The sequence below is a fragment of the Acomys russatus genome, chromosome 16, assembly GCF_903995435.1.
Source record: "Acomys russatus chromosome 16, mAcoRus1.1, whole genome shotgun sequence".
In the NCBI taxonomy this organism is placed as follows: domain Eukaryota; kingdom Metazoa; phylum Chordata; class Mammalia; order Rodentia; family Muridae; genus Acomys; species Acomys russatus.
This window is the reverse complement of record NC_067152.1, coordinates 10,081,366-10,099,658: the sequence shown is the minus strand read 5'-3', so window position 1 is coordinate 10,099,658 and position 18,293 is coordinate 10,081,366. Positions and strand designations below refer to the sequence as shown.

Sequence of the window (18,293 nt, the reverse complement as noted above, 5' to 3'; positions counted from 1 at the left end):
GAAATGTGTTCATCGTATAGTAAACACCTGTATGAAAACATTTGAATTCAATTTTAAAAAAAAAAAAAAAAAAAAAAAAAAAAAAAAAGAAAAGAAAGAAAAAGAAAAAGAAATGAAGTGCTTGTATCTTTGAAGGAGAGCCAGCCTTGCCATCTTTCCCAGCCTTCCCAAAGCAGCCTGTGCCTCAAAGAGCATGTGCTGGGAGGGAGGTTGAGGGGTGCAGAGGAGAGCTGGGGGGTGTCCTGGGAAGAAGAAAGGAGTTTGCGAAGGGCTGCTGCAGCACCAGTGCAGGCAGAGGGGACACGCTGCTTAGCACCTGCAAGAAAGAGGCTCGCTCCAGTGGCCCCGAGGGCTTGCAAGCTTCCTGCCGGGAACTTTGGTTTCTTTGCATCTGTTTTTATACTAATTACGGCAAGGCATGCCTCTCTAGCTCTGTGCCCAATCTCAAGACAACACAGGCTTCTTTGTTTGTCTCTTTTTGTTTTCAGTTTGTTTGCTTGGGTTTTTTTTTTTTCTCCCCCTTTGGTAGGGTGGGGGCATGTTTTAGTACCTACATATTTTACAAATATTGAGTTTCTTCCGACGTTGTCCTAAACGCAGACGGCATCCTTTACCATCATCTCTCAGTTCCAGTGCTCATAGCCAGACTATAGGTTTGAATGCACAGGGGCTGGAGTGCCCAGCTTACTGGGGTCTCTGTGGCATCAATTCTCTGGGGAGCTCCACCCAAAGCTTACTCCTGACTCAAGTGCCGCTTGGTAGAAGTGCAGCCTAGACCCTCACTGTCAGGCTACACGTAGGCGGCTGCCTGGGGATAGTCCAGGCATGCCCTGTGGCAAAGGTGCACACATTCACCAACTCGTACATGATGAACTAGTCATGTGAATTTGTTTCCCGCCTTTAAAAGAACTTGAGTGAGCAATTTGCCTGGGGAATTAAAAAAAAAAATTGCACAATGTTGGGGCGTTGGAAGAGGAGAGGCTCTGACAGTGTTCAAGGCTAGCCTGGTCTATAAAGCGAGTCTAGGACAGCCAGGTCTGCTACACAGAGAAGCCCTGTCTCAAGGAAACAAAACAAAACAAAACAAAACCCCCCACAAGAGTCAGAGTCAGACAGTGACTGAAGAATTAGGGTCTAAAGCTCCAGTCTGGGGCGTAAGGCTGAAGTTGGCTTCCTTTCAAGTTCCCCACCCTTTTAAGTTTCTGTTTCCTAGGAAAGGAAAGCAGAACTCTCTCATCTCTCCCCCGTCTCCACCCTTCCTACCTCAAGAAGCAAAGGTGATTTCCTGCTGGGCAATATTCACCATTTTACCGTCAGTTTGAAGCTCATGAGCTCTGGCTTGAGACTGAAGACACTGTGTCAGAAGAAAAAGTAAATCCCTTGCAGAGCAATGGGCAGGGGTGGGGGTGGGGTTTGTTTGGATGAACACTAACATATTCTTAGGTTAAGTCTTTTTAGGTAGTGCTCAAAATAAAGGAATGCTTCTGGAATTTTCATCCATGTATAGCATTGTATAGTGTCCTTATCTCTGCCCTCACACTAGTCTCCTAATTAACTTCTTTCTACCATCATAGTATGCATGCCAACCTACAGTTCATAAATGGGAGACTTGTGATAATTCCTTTCCGCCACCTTCTTAGTCTCTTATTCGTCACCCTATCATCCCCTTTCCTCACGTGTGTGACTTTGTCATGCTAAGCCTACATTCTACCCCTAGAATTTCCAGCTTTCTCTCTCTCTCTCTCTCTCTTTTTCTCTCTCTCTCTCTCTCTCTCTCATAATTTGTATCTTTGTCTCCACACACCGTTTAGTTTAATGTCTACATTTGCCAGTCTTGATTCAAACTGCTTTGTAAATATGTCATTTCCCCATTTCTCAGCTTCATCATTTCCAAATAAAAACTTGTAAGGAATATGTCAAGTCTTTCTGCTCAGGGTAGGGATGGAGCTTAGAAGTAGATGATTTAATAAGTTAAATGTGAAGTCTGATGTTCTCCAAAAACACACCGAGGCAGAGATGGAGAGAGACAGAGAGTTACAGAGAGAGAAAGGCAAAGAGACAGAGAGACACAGACAGAGACTGAGAGATCTGGTTCTTTACTGTAGGCTCAGTTTTCTTAACCAATATATTTTATTACGAACTTATTAACCAAGCACACATCACTTATAACATGACTAACCTAAACGATAGGAGAAAAGGATTAACGAACACAATAACAAAACCGTAAGGATATTGGTTCCAAGAATGATTCTCCTGGTGCAATCAGCAGGATTTCTTCTGCTGGAACCTGGAGTGACCAGAACCTGGAACCTCAGCAGGAGCCGGAGCCCTGAAGCCTTTCCTCAAGCGGTTCTCACTTGGAGCGTCTCGAAGTGGAGCGATGAACAGCCAAAACTATCCCAAGTCTCCCCAGGCCCCGCCTCCAGTTTTGGGCTCATTTATATAAATCCTCCCAGAGTCTGTTCACGGATCTTTTCAGCTGGCAACAATCAAGCTCCCACATGAGGTGGTTTGTCTTCTGGTGGATTAACCTCACCTGTCCTCACAAGACCGTTCCCATCCCACACTTGGGATCATAACAATAACATCTCCCCCCTTTCTATTTAATAAATAAGCTATATACAACAAAACAAGAATTATCCATTAAGTCAACATTTGCAAGGACCAGTCCATTTGTAGTTAACAATTTTTAAGAAATTATTCCACTATCCTATGCTACTGATTCTTATCCTAATGTCTAAAATTTTTTTAAACTAAGCTTATATTAATACTGTGGCTATCTAGTCTTCAACCCCATCAGAGACCCCAGAAGGAAAAACTATCTAATATGAAGGAAGTGCAGGCAAGCAATTTCCAAAAGTATTGACAGGACAGGACACAAGTTTCTCTCCATTGTCGGGGCATCCAGTCTTCAGCCAGCCGGCCCAAGGCATCTGACAGACTGCTCAGAAGCATGAGTCCTGAAGGACTGGCCTGCCTAATCTCTGCCAAGCTGGGCAGCCAGTTTCACACTATCAGGCTTGATCATAGTGGACGGTCAGTCTGTCATCAGCAGTAGAGATAAGCAAAGTTCCTCAGACCAGTGGCTATCTGCCACTATCGTTTCTTGATGCCCATATAATTAGACTGGAGGTGCTGCCAGGAACGGATGTGTCTCTCTGCCATAAAAGCCCTTTATTATTAAATGCCATTTTCTGTGGATCTCTGAAGTGTTTGAAGACCATCTATCTATCTATTCTATCTATCATCTATCTATTCCTTTGAAAACATATACAAAAAACTAAATAAAGCTTATTCTATAATTAAGTAATTTAGTATCTAGTAAGATTTATAAGTGGTCAACTACCAATTTCTGTCTCCGACCATCCTGAACAAGTTATAGCAGTTATTTTTCACCTTTTCAAATAAGTTGCACATGTATAATACATTAAACAAATGTCAAACAAAATGATCTTAAGTTTCTACCAACATACAATATACAATTTAAATTTTCATTAACATACCATATACAATACATAAAGCAAAAGTTGAAAAAGGAAAAAAATCTTAAATTTCCATCAATCTACAATACCAATGTGAAATATACAAATACCAATATAAATTATTTGAGGCTAGTAGATTCAATAATCTTTTTTTTCAATAATCTTTCTATTCTATAAATCTATATCCTCCTTTATCCTTACCTTATATCTTCCCTTCTTGCCCCCTTTTCCCTAACATTAGATAAGATAGAAAAATGAGAAAGAAGGATAGAAGAAACAAATCCATAAATGAAATTTTTATTAACATAACTAATTCCCCTATGAAAAATTAACATTGATAACCCACCAAAAACCACCACTCTACCTATTGGGAATGCGGGCGTCATTCTCTCATAATTACTTTTTGCTGTTTTGTATTAATATAATTACTTTATTAAAGGTAAATGTCTGCCCTATTTTTGAGCAGGTGTAAGGCATCAATGTTATATATCTGTTTGAATGGTAATATCCAAGCTGTAAGAAAGAATGTCATGTTACAAGGACCAAGTAAGCCTTATTATTACCTTGCCATATGAACACATTCATGTATTATATATTAAGAGGTCTTTTCATGCTCATATCTAATCTCTATAAGTTTTGTCAGCAACCATATTTTTTTCACTCCCTGTAGAAATATAGGCATAGCCTTGGCCCCACATCAAAACTCTTGCAGGATTCCAGTCCATGCTCGTTAAGTCTTTATAGTAAATTGGTTGTCCTAATTTCTTGGTTTTTCTATAACCCAATGTCTCTCAGCTGCTGTTGTCCCTTCATCACCAACGTTCAGAAAATTTAAAGTCAACAAAGCATCATTTAATCTGTCCCAGGGGTTCTTTACCCTTCCTTGTTGTTTAATAAGCATCTCTTTTAAAGTATGATTAGCTCTTTCAACAACTGCGTGCCCTGTTGGATTGTGTGGTATACCAGTAATATGTTTAACATTATAACATGTAAAGAATTTCTTCATCTTAAGGGACACATATGCGGGAGCCTTATCAGTTTTTATTTGTGCAGGTATTCCCAGAATTGCCATTATTTCCAATAAGTGAGTAATTACACAATCAGCCTTTTCAGAACTTAGGGCAGTTGCCCATCTAAATCCCGAATAGGTATTGATAGTATGGTGTCCATATTTTAGTTTTCCAAATTCTGCAAAATGAAACACATCCATCTGCCAGATTTCATTCCTTTTTTTACCCCTAGGGTTAACTCCAGCAGGTAAAGGGTCTTGCTTATACAATGAACACGTAGGACACCTATTAATTATTTCTCTGGCTTGTTGCCAAGTGATAGGGAACCTTTTCTTCAAACCCTCGCCATTAACATGATGTTTCTCATAAAATTTTGAGGCTTCGAGCACATTAATAATTGGTCGATTTACTCATTTCCTTGTGACATTGGAACTGGTAAACCTGTATGGGATTGAATATGAGTAATGTACAAGGGATAGTTTCTACTTTGGATGACCTGTTGCAGTTCTATAAACAATGTGGTCAATTCAGAGTTATCAGGAGTAAATTCAGCAGTTTCTGTATGCAGAATGACTCTTTCTGCATACTGAGAATCAGTGATTATATAAGAGAGTCCGGAAAATCTAACAGTATCATAAGGATTGCATATAATTCTGATTTTTGGACAGAAGTAAATGGGCCTTTGATCACTTTAGTCATTTTATCAGACTTATAACCAGCCACACCCATCTTATAAGCATCCGTGTAGAAGGTGGGTGGCCCTGGTATTGGTGTCCTCTTTACAATACTTGGAAGGATCCAATTAGTTTTCTTTATAAATTGTATACATTTGCTTTTCAGGTATTTGTTATTAATTTCTCCCTTTGGCCCTTTGACAATCTTCATTAATTACCCATAGTGACATGATTCCAGAACAAGCAAGAGGCACCACAATTTCCACTGGGTCCATCCCTGATAGTTGACACAATCTTATTCTTCCCTTTGTAATCAACTCAGAAATTTTTTCGATATTCAACTTCTTACTTTGTTTATTGGCTAGAAAAACCCATTCCATAATTCTATCTTCCCTTTGCATAAGGATCCCAGTAGGAGAATGTTTTGAAGGCAAAATAACCAGATTGCAACCAAGTTTGGGATCAATTCTATCCACATAAGCCTTTTGCAGTTTTTGCTCTACCAGAATTAACTCCTTTTCTGCTTCAGCTGTTAGACACCGTGGACTGTTTAAATCGGAATCCCTTTGTAACATTTGAAATAAGTTACTTAACTCATAGGTAGCTAGTACAATTGTAGACCTTAACCAGTCAATGTCTCCCACTATTTTTTGAAAATCATTTAGTGTTTGCAATTGATCTCTACGGATCTGTACCTTTTGGGGTCTAATCTTTTGTTCAGTTATCTTGTAGCCTAAATAGGTAATTGAATCTCCTCTTTGTACCTTTTCTACAGCAATTTTTAATCCCCAGCATGGAAGAAAATGCTTTGTACTTCTTTAAACATTTTTCCTAAAGTCTCCAAATCAGAATCAACCAACAGAATATCATCCATATAATGGTAAATGGTAGGACACTGCTTAGGAAATATTTCTAATGGTCTTTGAACGAAATTTTTTACATAAAGTGGGACTAATCAACATTCCCTGTGGGAGCACCTTCCAATGGTATCTCTTCATTGGACCACTACTGTTCAGTGTAGGTGCTGAGAAAGCAAACCTTTCCCTATCCTTCTCACGCAAAAGTAGCATAAAAACACAATCTTTTAAATCAATTACTATTATAGGCCAAGACTCAGGTAACAGGGAAGGTAAAGGAATTCCAGGCTGTAAACGACCCATTGGTTGGACTACCTTATTTGCTCTCAAATCTGTTCTCATCCTCCAGCAGCCTGACTTCTTCCTCCTTTTTTTTTTTTTTTTTTAACCACAAACACAGGGGACTTCTAAGGGCTGGTAGACTCCTGTATATGCTTAGCCTCCAGTTGCTCTTGTACTAAATGAGGAAGCACCTGTAATTTTTCCTTTGTTAAGGGCCACTGCTCCTACCACACGGGGCTGTTTGAAATCCATTTTAGGGGCGAGGCTGTTGGTACATCAGCAGTGGCTCCTCTTATAAATTTGGAAACTCAATGCCTGTCTGAGTTTGGACAATGGACACAGCTTATGGTTGCTCCTGATTATTCATTTTAATATCTTCCCCAGAAGATGCGCCATTTCACCCCTAGCTTCTTCATCGTTTATCTCTGTAATTGCAGGAATATTAATCTGAGTACCCATTGTTGTAAGAGATCCCTTCCCCATAGATTTATGGGTATGTCAGCCACATAGGGTCTCAGCTTCCCTGTCTGCCCTTCTGGTCCCACACACTTAAACCACTATACTCTTTGTTGTATTTATGATAATTTACCAAATCCTATAATTTCAGTATAAACCTTCTGAAGTGGCCAACTCGGATTCTAATGCTTGTTTGAAATAATCATGATGTCAGCACTGGTATCCACCAAACCTTGTAACTCAACATCATTCATTTGTATTATCAATTTAGGTCTCCGATCATTAACCATTGTTTGCCAGAACACACGTTTCCCCGTACTTCCAAATGCACCTGTCCGTTCTACTGGGGCAGCTTTGCCCTTAATGTAGGGAAATAGTAATAGCTGAGCAATTCTATCCCCTGAATTAATTTGCATCTCCTTCTTTATACATGCCATGATTTTTATTTCCTCTTTACAATCCCTATCTATAATACCAGGATATAAAACAAGACCTTGAGAAGTCAGTCCACTCTTTCCCAGAGCCATTCCTACTCTGCCTAAAGGCAAAGGGCCGTAAACACCAGTACTCAGTTTGTAACAGTCAACCTGTGGAGATAATGCAATAGATATATCTGAGGCCAGATCCAAGGCTGTGCTGCCTCCAGTAGCGTGTATTAAATCACTAGCACCTAATTCCTGTTTTCCTGTGAGTCCGGTACTTCTGAACTGGCCAGGGGAACTCGACTTGTATTGTTGTTGTTGGGGTCCCCAGCCAATGGGCCCCTTCCTACAGTTTCCCACCAGTAAGATATTACCTTGCACATCTCTTTTGGATTGACAATCTCTAGCCCAATGTTTTCCTTTCCCACATCGGCTACAGTACCCTGGAAGTCTTGGCCCCTTGTAATCATCATGGCCACATGCTCCTTGTTCTGCCCTACGATTATCATGTACTCCAGATTGAGTGCACCTGTTATTTTGAGGTCTGAAACTTTTAACCTTACCGTTTCTTTGTACATGACCAAGTCTTCCACACTTAAAGCACCCGGTGTTGTGATATCTGGGACCTTTGGCCATAGCTTGACCTACTGTATTGTTTTGATGTTCTGGAAAACTAATATTAACTGTTTCTCTTACTCATTCGTCTAATGGAGCTCCTCTTTCCTTTAAGGGTCTAATTGCCCTCTTACATTCTCATATGCCATAATGAGTTTCAATGCCTGTTTGGTGTCAGCATCTGCTATTGCTCTATCTAGCACTGATCCCAATCTCTGCAAAAATTCTGTGAAGGCTTCCCCAGGCCTTGAAATATCTTAGTAAAGAGAATGGTTATCTTACCAGGTTCCTCCACCATGTCCCAAGCTCTTAAGGCTGCAGCATGACATTGTTCAATCACTGTGTCATCGTATTGGACTTGTTGTCTTAAGTCAGCATATCGCCCTTCACCAAATAATTGCTCTTTGCTAACATTTGTGTCCCTTCTCCTATTTTCTTGTTCTATTCTCTCTGCCCCCCGTCACCACCATAAAACCAAACTTTTCCAATCTTGGGGAACAAGTCTATGCTGTGTGGCCCCAGTTGCTCAACATCTCTTTGACAAAAGCGGAATGTAGGCATACATGATGATAGATCCTTTAAAAAGTTTTAAATCTAACATATCTATTGGACTCCATGCCATTTCATCATAACCCTCAGCTCCATTCTGATCAGGCACACATCTTACATTAACTGGAAAAGCCAATGGTGATGGTGAGACTCTAGGGGGTTCCTCTATGGGAACATTTTCCTCCAAAGACCCTTTTGTTTTTCTGCTCTCCTCTTCTTGTAGTTTTTTTTTTTTTTTTTTTTTTTTTTTTTTTTACAGCCTCTCTAGCTTCCCATTTCTCTCCATCCCCTTCCACACCCTGGTGCTCTGACCACCTGGCCTGTAGAGCAGGGTGGGGTGGCAATTGTGGGAAACACTCACTCTCAGTGACCAGGTTTTTCTCCTTTATCGATGGCGCAATTTGTTTTCTATTTGCTTCAACCCCTATTTTCAAATTTTCTAACTATACTGCCATCTTTTCCAGAAGAATAGAATTTACTGACCCTTCTGGTTTTTGCATCTTATCAGTCTTTCTTCCAATCCTTTTAAATATGTTATAGGTAAAAAGATAAAAAAAAAAAAAAAAAAAAACCAAAAGATTCTGTCTGGGTATAAGGCAGGAAAGGACTTCGTAACAGCAGCTGCGATTTTTCTGACACCCTGAAAAAAGCATTACTATCTCTTGAAAACCATATCTTCCTCCACAACATTAGAAATTAAGTTACCCATGATGCCCAGAGCACTTTGGGCGCCACTTGTAGGCTCAATTTTCTTAGCCAATGTATTTTATTATGAACTTATTAACTGAGCACACATCACTTATAACATGACTAACCTAAATAATAGGAGAAAAGGATTAAAGAATACAATAACAAAACCATAAGGATATCAGTTCCAAGAATGATTCTCTTGGCGCAATCAGCAGGATTTCTTCTGCTGGAACCTGGAGTAACCAGAACCCAGAACTTCAGCAGGAACCTGGAGCCCCAAAGCCTTCCCTCAAGTGGTTCTCTCTAGGAGAGTCTTGAAGTGGAGCGATGAACAGCCAAAACTATCCCAAGTCTCCCCAGGCCCCGCCTCCAGTTTTGGGCTCATTTATATATCTCCTCCTAGAGTCTGTTCATGGATCTTTTCAGCTGGCAACAGTCAAGCTCTCGCACGAGGTGGTTTGTCTTCTAGTGGATTAACATCACCTGTTCTCACAAGACGGTTCCCATCCCACACTTGGGATCATAACAAAAACAGGTTTATCTTTCCTTCACTTTACTGTGACTGTCATGAATTTGGTTGTGGGTGTGGTACACAACCTCCCCTGGAATAGACTCTGTTTGCCTTGTGTCCCTCTTGTAATGTCACAAGTGGGAAATTATTCATCTTTCATGTTGCTTTATGTCCCCAGAGCTTGGCTTTGTGACCACTGAGAACTGGCGGCTTCTAAAGCATTCTCTCGGCTGTGATTCCCACAGAAGTGTGTTTCCTTGCCACAGGAAGTGTGTTTCCTTGCCACAGGAAGTGTGTTTCCTTGCCACAGGAAGTGTGTCTAGCATGTGGGGAGTTTTTCTCTCCTGTTTGCAGGAGGAGAAAATATTACAGTGGTTCTCTTGCACCTGCAGTTTTTCAGTAGTGTTTAACTCAAATAATGACAAAATGGCATATATTGGGTGGCATATTCTGTCACTGTCTAATAACCTTTAGGCAGACCTCCTGGCAACTGACACTCCTTAGGGAGGACACAATTGTCACCCATGCCATCTTCTCCCAGTGCCCTGTGGGGAAATGAAGGAAAAGAATGCCTCTGTCTTATGTTGCTCTGTGGCTGGGTCCCCTAAAGTGTTGGGGACCTCCATTAGCCCTGGGATCTAAGACCTTTGTGAGGTGCTCACCATCACCCTGCTCCTCTCCAAAAAGCCTGAGCTCAGGCTACTGCAGGAAACCAGCTGGACACAGAGGGTGTGCTGCTCTGCCAGCATCCTACCTGCTCAAAGGCGCCAAGGACCAGCCCAGCCCAGGCTTATGACCTGGTAGACGCTTTGCTTGCCAGTGGGAGATTGCGGAGGGGGAAGAGGCTGTGAAACCACCAGCCCAAAAGGGCAGCGGGTCTAATGTGCCTAGAATTACAACTCAGCCAAATCTATATGGATATGAAGACATATACAGCAAAAGGCTACTGGGTGTGTCTTGTTGGAACAGGGTAGAACAAGAATAAGTTTTCTTTTGTGCTTCCGTATTTTCTTTTAATCATTCTGTAGTTGCCATCCTACAAAATTGTAATGACAATTATGTTTTAATTTCTTAGTATAAACTAAGTGTGGTGCCGCACGCCTGTAATCCCAGCACTCTGGAGGTAGAGACAGGTGGATCTCTGTGAGTTCGAGACCACCCTGGTCTACAGAGTGAGTCCAGGACAGCCAGGGCTCTTGTTACACAGAGAAACCCTGCCTTAAAAAAGCAAAACCCAAACCAAATCAAACCAAACCAAACAAACAAACAAAAGACCCAACAACAACAAAACCCCAAAATAAAACTAAACCAACCAAAGAAAACAACCCCCCCCAAAAAAAACCCCAGAAAACTTAGTATAGAGAATGCATTTCTCTGAACATTTCCTGCTATAGAAGACACTTGAGCAAACATTAGATTTTAGAAAAAACATTTTAGTACCTAAGAAGGTACTAAATTTAGTTGATATAAATATCAATTTAGTTGCTATAAAATACTTTAAGTATATTCCTTCTTCTCAACATAATTCAAACAATTACTGTCAACCTGAGGTGTCTGTCACTCACTCTGATGGCCAGGGAGGCCAAGACGGGCAGAGCTGGCGTGGACTTTGGAGTCTGGCAGCCTTAGCTTTGGACGCTGGAGTTAGAACTTATTAGTTCCATGAGCTTCCTTCCATACGATGCCCATCGTTTGAGATCAAAGCATTCTCAACTTTAAGTCAGATCTAAGGGGGCCCAAAACTATCTACTGATTCTCTACAGAGAAACCCTGTCTCGAAAAACAAACACTTTACTGTGAGCACGTTGCTGAGGTTTTTATTTGTTTAACAGTCTAATTATTGAAAAACAAAATGTAGGGGCCTGGTGATGCAGCCCCGAGCTTGCCAGGAGATGGAAGCAGCTACCGGGAACTGGGCAGACTCTGCATTGCTGGTGCTGGTCTGGCCTCATCTGAGACTTTTCCTGTTGCAAGACCCGACACACCAGCGCGGCACTTTCCACATCACAAACTGTAAGGCCGTTTATTGAGGAATAAAGCGACTTAATGGAAAGAAGGCTGAGGGAGAAATGCAAATCGAAAAGGGTGGGCAGGGAGATGGCCAACAACCGAGGCGAGAATTTCGGAAACAGCAACGGAAACGGACCTCAGTGGGGAGATGTTGGAGGATTTCCTTCACTCATGAGTAGTGGTATTTGGGGTAATACCCAGGGAGAACGGGGTCTGTACCCTCAGGTAAGAGGCAGAAGCAGTGGCGACCACTAATTGAACCAAGTTAGGACTAATGATATCACCCCAAATCCCAAAGAGAAACCTTTCCAACTCCCCTAAACTCAATGTATTCTAGTTGCTAATTCCCCTTTCTGAGCCGGCTTTTGAGGCCAAGAGTCTCTTCACCCATTCCTCCGCAGCAAAGCCCTTCACGCAACTGTCTTCCACGTGCCAGGAATCGGGCTCTGCAGAGAACACCGCGCAACAGAATCTCTCCACTCTGAGCGCGTAGACATACGAACACACAGATCCAGATTCGTGCACTTCGATGAATTTGCTTGTGTACTTTATGGTCCCCTTCTCCTCACAGAAGTGAGTGACAGGCAGCTGTCGGACGCACTTTTCTGTTTCGCTCTCCAGCTGCGCAAGATCACCCTCCTCTGCCTCAAAACCAACTACTTGCTGCTTTTTTTCACCCAAACCAATAAACAAATATCCCCCATTAGTGTTTGCAAAAGCAGAGACAGTTTTAGGGAGAATCTCTTTGACGCGTTGTAACCACTTTTTTGTTTGAAATAATTTATATTCGACATTTTTTGATTCGCTAAAGGGGAATTCCAACCCTTTTGAAACTTTTGTCTCTTTAAAAAAAGCAGCAGCCAACTCTTGCCCGTCACGTTCTTCTTGCACGCCTTCTCTGAAACTATTTCCACGCACCTCTCTTGCTAAACGTAATCTTTCTCCAGCGTCCCTCATTTTGTCAAAGAACTGCCAAGCAGTATCCAAGTCCATTGGAACTGAAGACGCCCCATTTCTTCTGTACAAATTGGTTGCCCTGGTGGCAGGCTGCCCACCAGAGATACCCAGATTCTGTGCTTTTACAATGATGGTAATGCAGCCTCCTTCTTGCTTGAAGTCTAGTTTCTGAACAGATGGTTCAATAGCGTTCAAGGAGGTCTCCAAATCTTGTCCTATTCCGTGCTTGGTGAGGCTATAGTCTTGATTTTCAATATGAGCCTTGATCTCTCCCCCTCCAGAGTTCAGCAGAGCACACAGAGCTGTTAAAATGGTTTTGTTCTGTTTCCTCATCCTGTCAGATTTTTTCATTTCCTCCCTGTTTTTCACCCCAAGCGTGATCTTGCCGACATTTAGAACCAGCTTAGGAGTGATGCTTTCAATGATGATGCTCATTTTCCCAGCAGCCCTTTCGTTCCAAAGCTGAATTTCTTTCCTGTAAGACAGACAGAGCCGTTAGAATAAGGCTGAAGAGGAGAGAGCAAATTCCATGCTGGGAAGCTAACAGCAAAAAATTGTTTGCTGGACGCATTCCACGGGACTGGAGAGTGTGCAGGTGGGGTTATTTTGGGATAGATTTTTAGACTGCAATAGTGTGCATATGTAGCAACTTTTCATAGCGTTTTTTTATATTTATGATGATCCGTCTACATTTTAATCTCATCCCATCAGTGACTTACCTCCTTCCTAATACTCAATGCCATGTGACTTGCATTCTGTCCCCTTTCTTTCAATAAACTGCAAGGCCGATTTGCTTCTGTTTTTGTTTTCTGTTTGTTTTTTGTTTTTGTTTTTTGTGTTTTGTGGTTTTTTTTTTTTTTTTTTTTTTTAATGAAGCGAAGTTTTGTTAGAAAGTCATTTATACTTTTTCTTTTTTTAATAACTTCAGGTGTCTGGTCATCAGTTGTCTACTCTTGTGGAGAGACATTTGGCACACCGTCCCTTGGGGAATCTAGGGACATAGATCTATAAAGCAAGTGATCTGTCTTCCTTCTTTCCGGGAATAAACTTAATTCACAAACTTTGGCCATTGATCTTGAAGAGCATGAACCAGGTTGTGGTCCTCTCTCCCTACTAGGCACCCACATACTTCCAGTGAGGTGAGGTCCTTACATATAGAACTGGGACGCTATGCCCCAATGCTTGTTTCCTTTAAAAAGTCCTGTTATAATTCCTTACTCTGGATGATGAGGCCCTGGTGGGCCTTCTAGGTCATGAAGGCAGAGTCATGTAAATGGGCCCAGTGTTCTGATAAAAGATACTCCAGACAGCTAAGCTCACCCTGTGCTAAAGTGAGGTGGTGGCAGTTTCCAAAGAGAAGAGCACTGTCACTAGATTCGGACCATGATGGCATCATGACGTGCACTTCAACCTCAACGCTGTGAGAAGCAAATGTCTGTTACTCATAACCACAAGCTTGTGTCTTTTTTTTTTTTTTTTTTTTTTTGGTTTTTCAAGACAGGGTCTCTCTGTGTGTAGCCTTGGCTGTCCTGGACTCACTTTGTAATCCAGGCTGGCCTCGAACTCACAGCAATCCACCTGCCTCTGCCTCTCGATTGCTGGGATTAAAGGCGTGCGCCACCACACCTGGCTAAGCTTGTGTCATTTGTTATAACATCCACAGTCAGTTTTGCATAATAACAACTAACTGTGTTTTTAAGAAAGACTTTAACCGGCTGTGTTGCATAATCCCATATGTAGTTTTACTGTGTTACCACAGGAGTTCCTTGCTCTGCTTTCAAACCTTTACGGTTACTAAACTAGTACCATGGTTCAGTGTGACTGAGGCCTGGGTCTGCTAACCACATCTGATTTTCACTGAGCCCAAGAGTCCCCTCACGGAGTCCCTAGTCCTTGACATGGTCTGGTCCGGGCACCTATAAAGATCTGCTAGAATGGGGGCAGGGCATGAGGCGGGAACAGATAGACAGACCAGAGCCAGACTCCAGCAAGTATGAAATAGAACCCTGAAGGAGCAGAATCATGTATGAAAGAGTTGGAATTTCTGGAAATGCAGACTTCGGCTAAAACACGAGGATAAGCCGGCCTTCTGCCTCAAGTATGTAAACAAGATAGCAGCATCTAAGCACATTCGCCTACACACGCGGAGAGCAAGCTTCTGAAAATCAGACTTTCTCAGGCAAGTGACGAGACACCTAAGAATTTTGCAAATGAACTAGCAAATGCTTCCCCAGAGGATGGCAACAGACTTTTCTCTACCCGATTTATCATGGGCGAGCCTACAGGCCTCCAAGAGGGCACTGTGACTACAAACCTGGAACCTACAGCACCAGACACTGCAGCCCTCAGGGCTGCCTAGAAACTCAGAGCCTAGCAAGGACAAAGCGGTCTTCTTGAGAGATCTTCCTTCTAAGAGATCCCCAGGGGAGAAAGCACCGGAACCTGATCTCAAGACGGTCCAGAAGAAGCGTGGGGCTGGGCAGAAGTCCTGACTCCTGGCAGAGGAACTCCAATGAAGCCAGGCTGACACACTCATTTGTGCTTAAGATTAGAGTTCAATTGCTTTCGTGTGGCAAAGCTATGCAAAGGAAGTGAGGTGGGGGGAGGGAGAGAGAGAGAGAGAGAGAGAGAGAGAGAGAAAGAGAGAGAGAGATCTTTCTTTTCCTTATTATAGGTGTTGCTTGGAGCCTATGTCTTCCATCAGAGGGCTGCCCTGGACTTGAGACCATTTTCCCTGATGGCCTGCCAGAAGACACCTTTGCCATCACTGCAAAAGGGAACAGGGCAGAACGGTGGTGCACACATGTCATTCCAGCATTTACAAAGCTGAGCTGGAAGAAAACCTGAGCTATATTCTGGGCAAGATTCTGTCTGCTACAGTCTCCTTGCTGGCTAGGCATTGGGGTGAGGCTATAGGTGGGGAGGAGCCAGGGAAAGCAAACAAGAAACAAAACTGAAAGTCTTGTAGACCATGGGAATAAGAGTTTCGTTTCTGATCAGCGGACGCTGCAGCCCTACCCTGTTTTAGGCACTGCTGAGCAGTCTCTGTGCCTCCTTCCCTCCCAGCCCTCTCCCATCCAGAACCCCCTGAATCAGGCCCTGTCCCTAGCCAACACTCCTGGGTAGTTCCCTGACACGGAAGGGACAGGAACCACACCTCAGCATGCTCTCACAGGCAAATTTGGAACTTAAAGGAACTATAGTGGAATTATCTCGTTTCAACACCTGTAACTATTTAAAAAAAAAAAATCTATGATTCAATGATTCAAATTCTTGAGGTCAGCCTGACCTCGAGGACAGCCAAGGCTACACAGAGAAACCCTGTCTCGAAGAAAAAAATCTGCCTAGGATATCCTTGACAATTAAGCTGGTCTCTGAAGCTTACCGAATTCTAGTACCTAAATGAATCTTGGTGATCTTTCAGAATCTTTGTGCCTGGTTTAAACATTAGTCATTTCTTTCAAAATTCTTTTTAGAGTTCACTGCAGAAAATTTGTTCAGAGCTGAAATCAGAATGTTGGCTGTTATTATCTTTGGCAGGAAATGGACGGCAATCAGACAGGTGTCCCTAGATCTGCAAACAGTGCAGCTTGCTAGGAAGGCACAGGAGTGGAAGGAGCTGCCTTTTGGGAAACAAACAACCCTGGGGCATTCTCTGCTAGCACGCAATAGTCCCTGCTAGCATGCAGCTTTGCCTCTCCCTTGCGAGAGCAATGCTCTCGTGGTCTAGGAAAAGCTCCAGGGTCAAGGGCTCTTAGATCTTTTGAGGTTTGGAGTGCAGTTTCTCCCCAAATGGTATTTTTCTCCACTTTCTCACAGAGTCATATCTCTAAGAAGATGGGGCACACTTAGAGAGGCTTGGAGGCCTGACCTGTGCAAAACCTCTTCATCCTGCCTTACTGACCCCTACTCCACTCTCTAAGAACCTCTCAGATCCCTCTATCAGGGATTTTTTTAAGTACCCCAAGCCGGGCAGACCAGGGGCTTTTGCTCTCATCCCACGCTCCCCTAGTATCAAAGTCCTCAGCAGCTTGTGAAGGAGGCTATGAAGGTGGCAAGGAGCCAAGGTTCCTAGAAAGGACACAAAGCAGCCGGGGTCTGGGTTATACTGACAGCTACACACACACACACACACACACACACACACACACACACACACACACACCACCTCACCCCAGAGCCAGCAGAGTGAAATCAGGCTGAGCTTGGGAACAGAGAGAAAGCAAAAGGTGTTGAGATGGAGGTTGGCTCACTTACCTAGGAGCTACTTCAGTGAAGCTCACTCAGGCTTGAAGTCTACTGTGAGTTGGCTGTGCTGCCGACACCTGCTGGACGAAGCAGGAAAGTTCGCTCCAGCCTGGGACTGACTCACCCCCAGCGGTGGGGGAGGGGGGTCTTGGTGCTCGTCACCAGAAGTCTTTCTCAGCGGTTGGATTTGAAAAGGACAAGCTACAGTGCCTGTGTCGTTCCTTCTCCTCTCGGCAGACCTTTGTAGTTTGGACCGATTCCTCCACTGATTTCAGTTTTGGAGAACCCATGTTTCACTGGGCGGTGTCACTCCAGGAAATGCGAGAACTCTGTGAGCTCTTTGATTCCCTCCTGTGACCGTCATTTGACCTGTCAAAATGGGAGAACTAGGCTCCTAGACCTGGGAACTCAGCCTTCACAATTTCACTAGAATAACCCACAGGGCAAAGCTGCTGCTCCTGCTGCTGTCCTTGCACTCAGGAAGGGCAGGTGACACCAGGCACAGGCAAAAGTACCTGTCAAAGCCTTACAGGGAGGGAGCACAGAGCAGGAGGCAGAGCTGATGGGAGGCAGAGGAGGATTCTGGCTCCTTAGGTGCAAGCTGTGACTCCTAGCTCTTTGGGAAAATGGATTTCTGTGGGAGGCTCCAAAGGCTACTCTGGGCAGACAAGACTCACCTACTACTTTTTTCTTGTGCCCTCTCTTATGATAACTATGGTAATACAAGTTTCTCTGACTCACTGCATTTAAGATCCAAAAACCAGCTGTGAGGAGACCGATGGGGCTGTGGAGCGGAGAGGGGAGAAAATATAGGGAGTGAGCTGCGAGGCAAGAGCCTAGGCAAAGCCGGGGTGGTTGCGCACGCCTTTAATCCCAGCACTCGGGAGGCAGAGGCAGGCGGATCGCTGTGAGTTCGAGGCCAGCTTGGTCTACAAAGTTAGTCCAGGATGGCCAAGGCTACACAGAGAAACCCTGACTCGAAAAACCAAAAAAAAAAAAAAAAAAAGAGCCTAGGCAAAAGGAAGAGAAGAAGAAAGGCAAAGGGGCAGGAAGAAGGGTCCTCAGAATCCGCAGCTCTTGGTGCCTCTCCACCATCAGCCTAGGCAAGCAAAAGAGCCTGTGGGTGACTTGAGGACCCCTGAACGAGACATCCCAGCTGAAGGGGAACGGATCAGAAACAAAGCTTCTGCATTCAGCCCTAGGTTCCTCCCTCCATCTTAACACCAGTAGGTAGCACAGATGTTCATTTCACATGGCCGGGTTTGGATCAGTTGCTACATACCTGTAGTTAAAGAAACAATTCTGCATGCATCCGTTATCTTCTGGCCTTTTCCATCACTGTTACAGTACTGAGCTGCTGGGTCTTCAGAAGGGAGTGGTGCCTAAGACCTTGAGCCTAAGCCAATGCAACCTTGCCTCCTGGTCCCCTTGCGCTCCTGATGTACAGGTTTTCCAACACTTGACATTTTCAGAATGTCTCATTTTCCTGAGTCATCGAGTGCGTCAGACCTGAGTGCATCTCATATGTTA

General features: G+C 43.4%; 1 protein-coding gene across 1 annotated transcript; it reads right to left on the bottom strand.

Annotated features, from left to right (window-relative positions):
• Window positions 1–11,891: 11,891 nt before the first annotated feature.
• On the bottom strand, window positions 11,892–16,883 carry LOC127200430 (ribonuclease SLFN12-like). The gene is made up of 2 exons (XM_051158679.1): window positions 16,773–16,883; window positions 11,892–12,990 (listed from the first exon to the last, which is right to left on the bottom strand). The coding sequence occupies exon 2, from the start codon at window positions 12,948–12,950 to the stop codon at window positions 11,892–11,894; it is 1,059 nt and encodes a 352-aa protein (XP_051014636.1). The 5' UTR covers window positions 12,951–12,990; window positions 16,773–16,883.
• Window positions 16,884–18,293: the final 1,410 nt, after the last annotated feature.

Bases quoted from the DNA above. Each gene is read 5' to 3' on its own strand.
- LOC127200430 (XM_051158679.1), bottom strand. From the start codon at position 12,950: ATGAGCATCATCATTGAAAGCATCACTCCTAAGCTGGTTCTAAATGTC.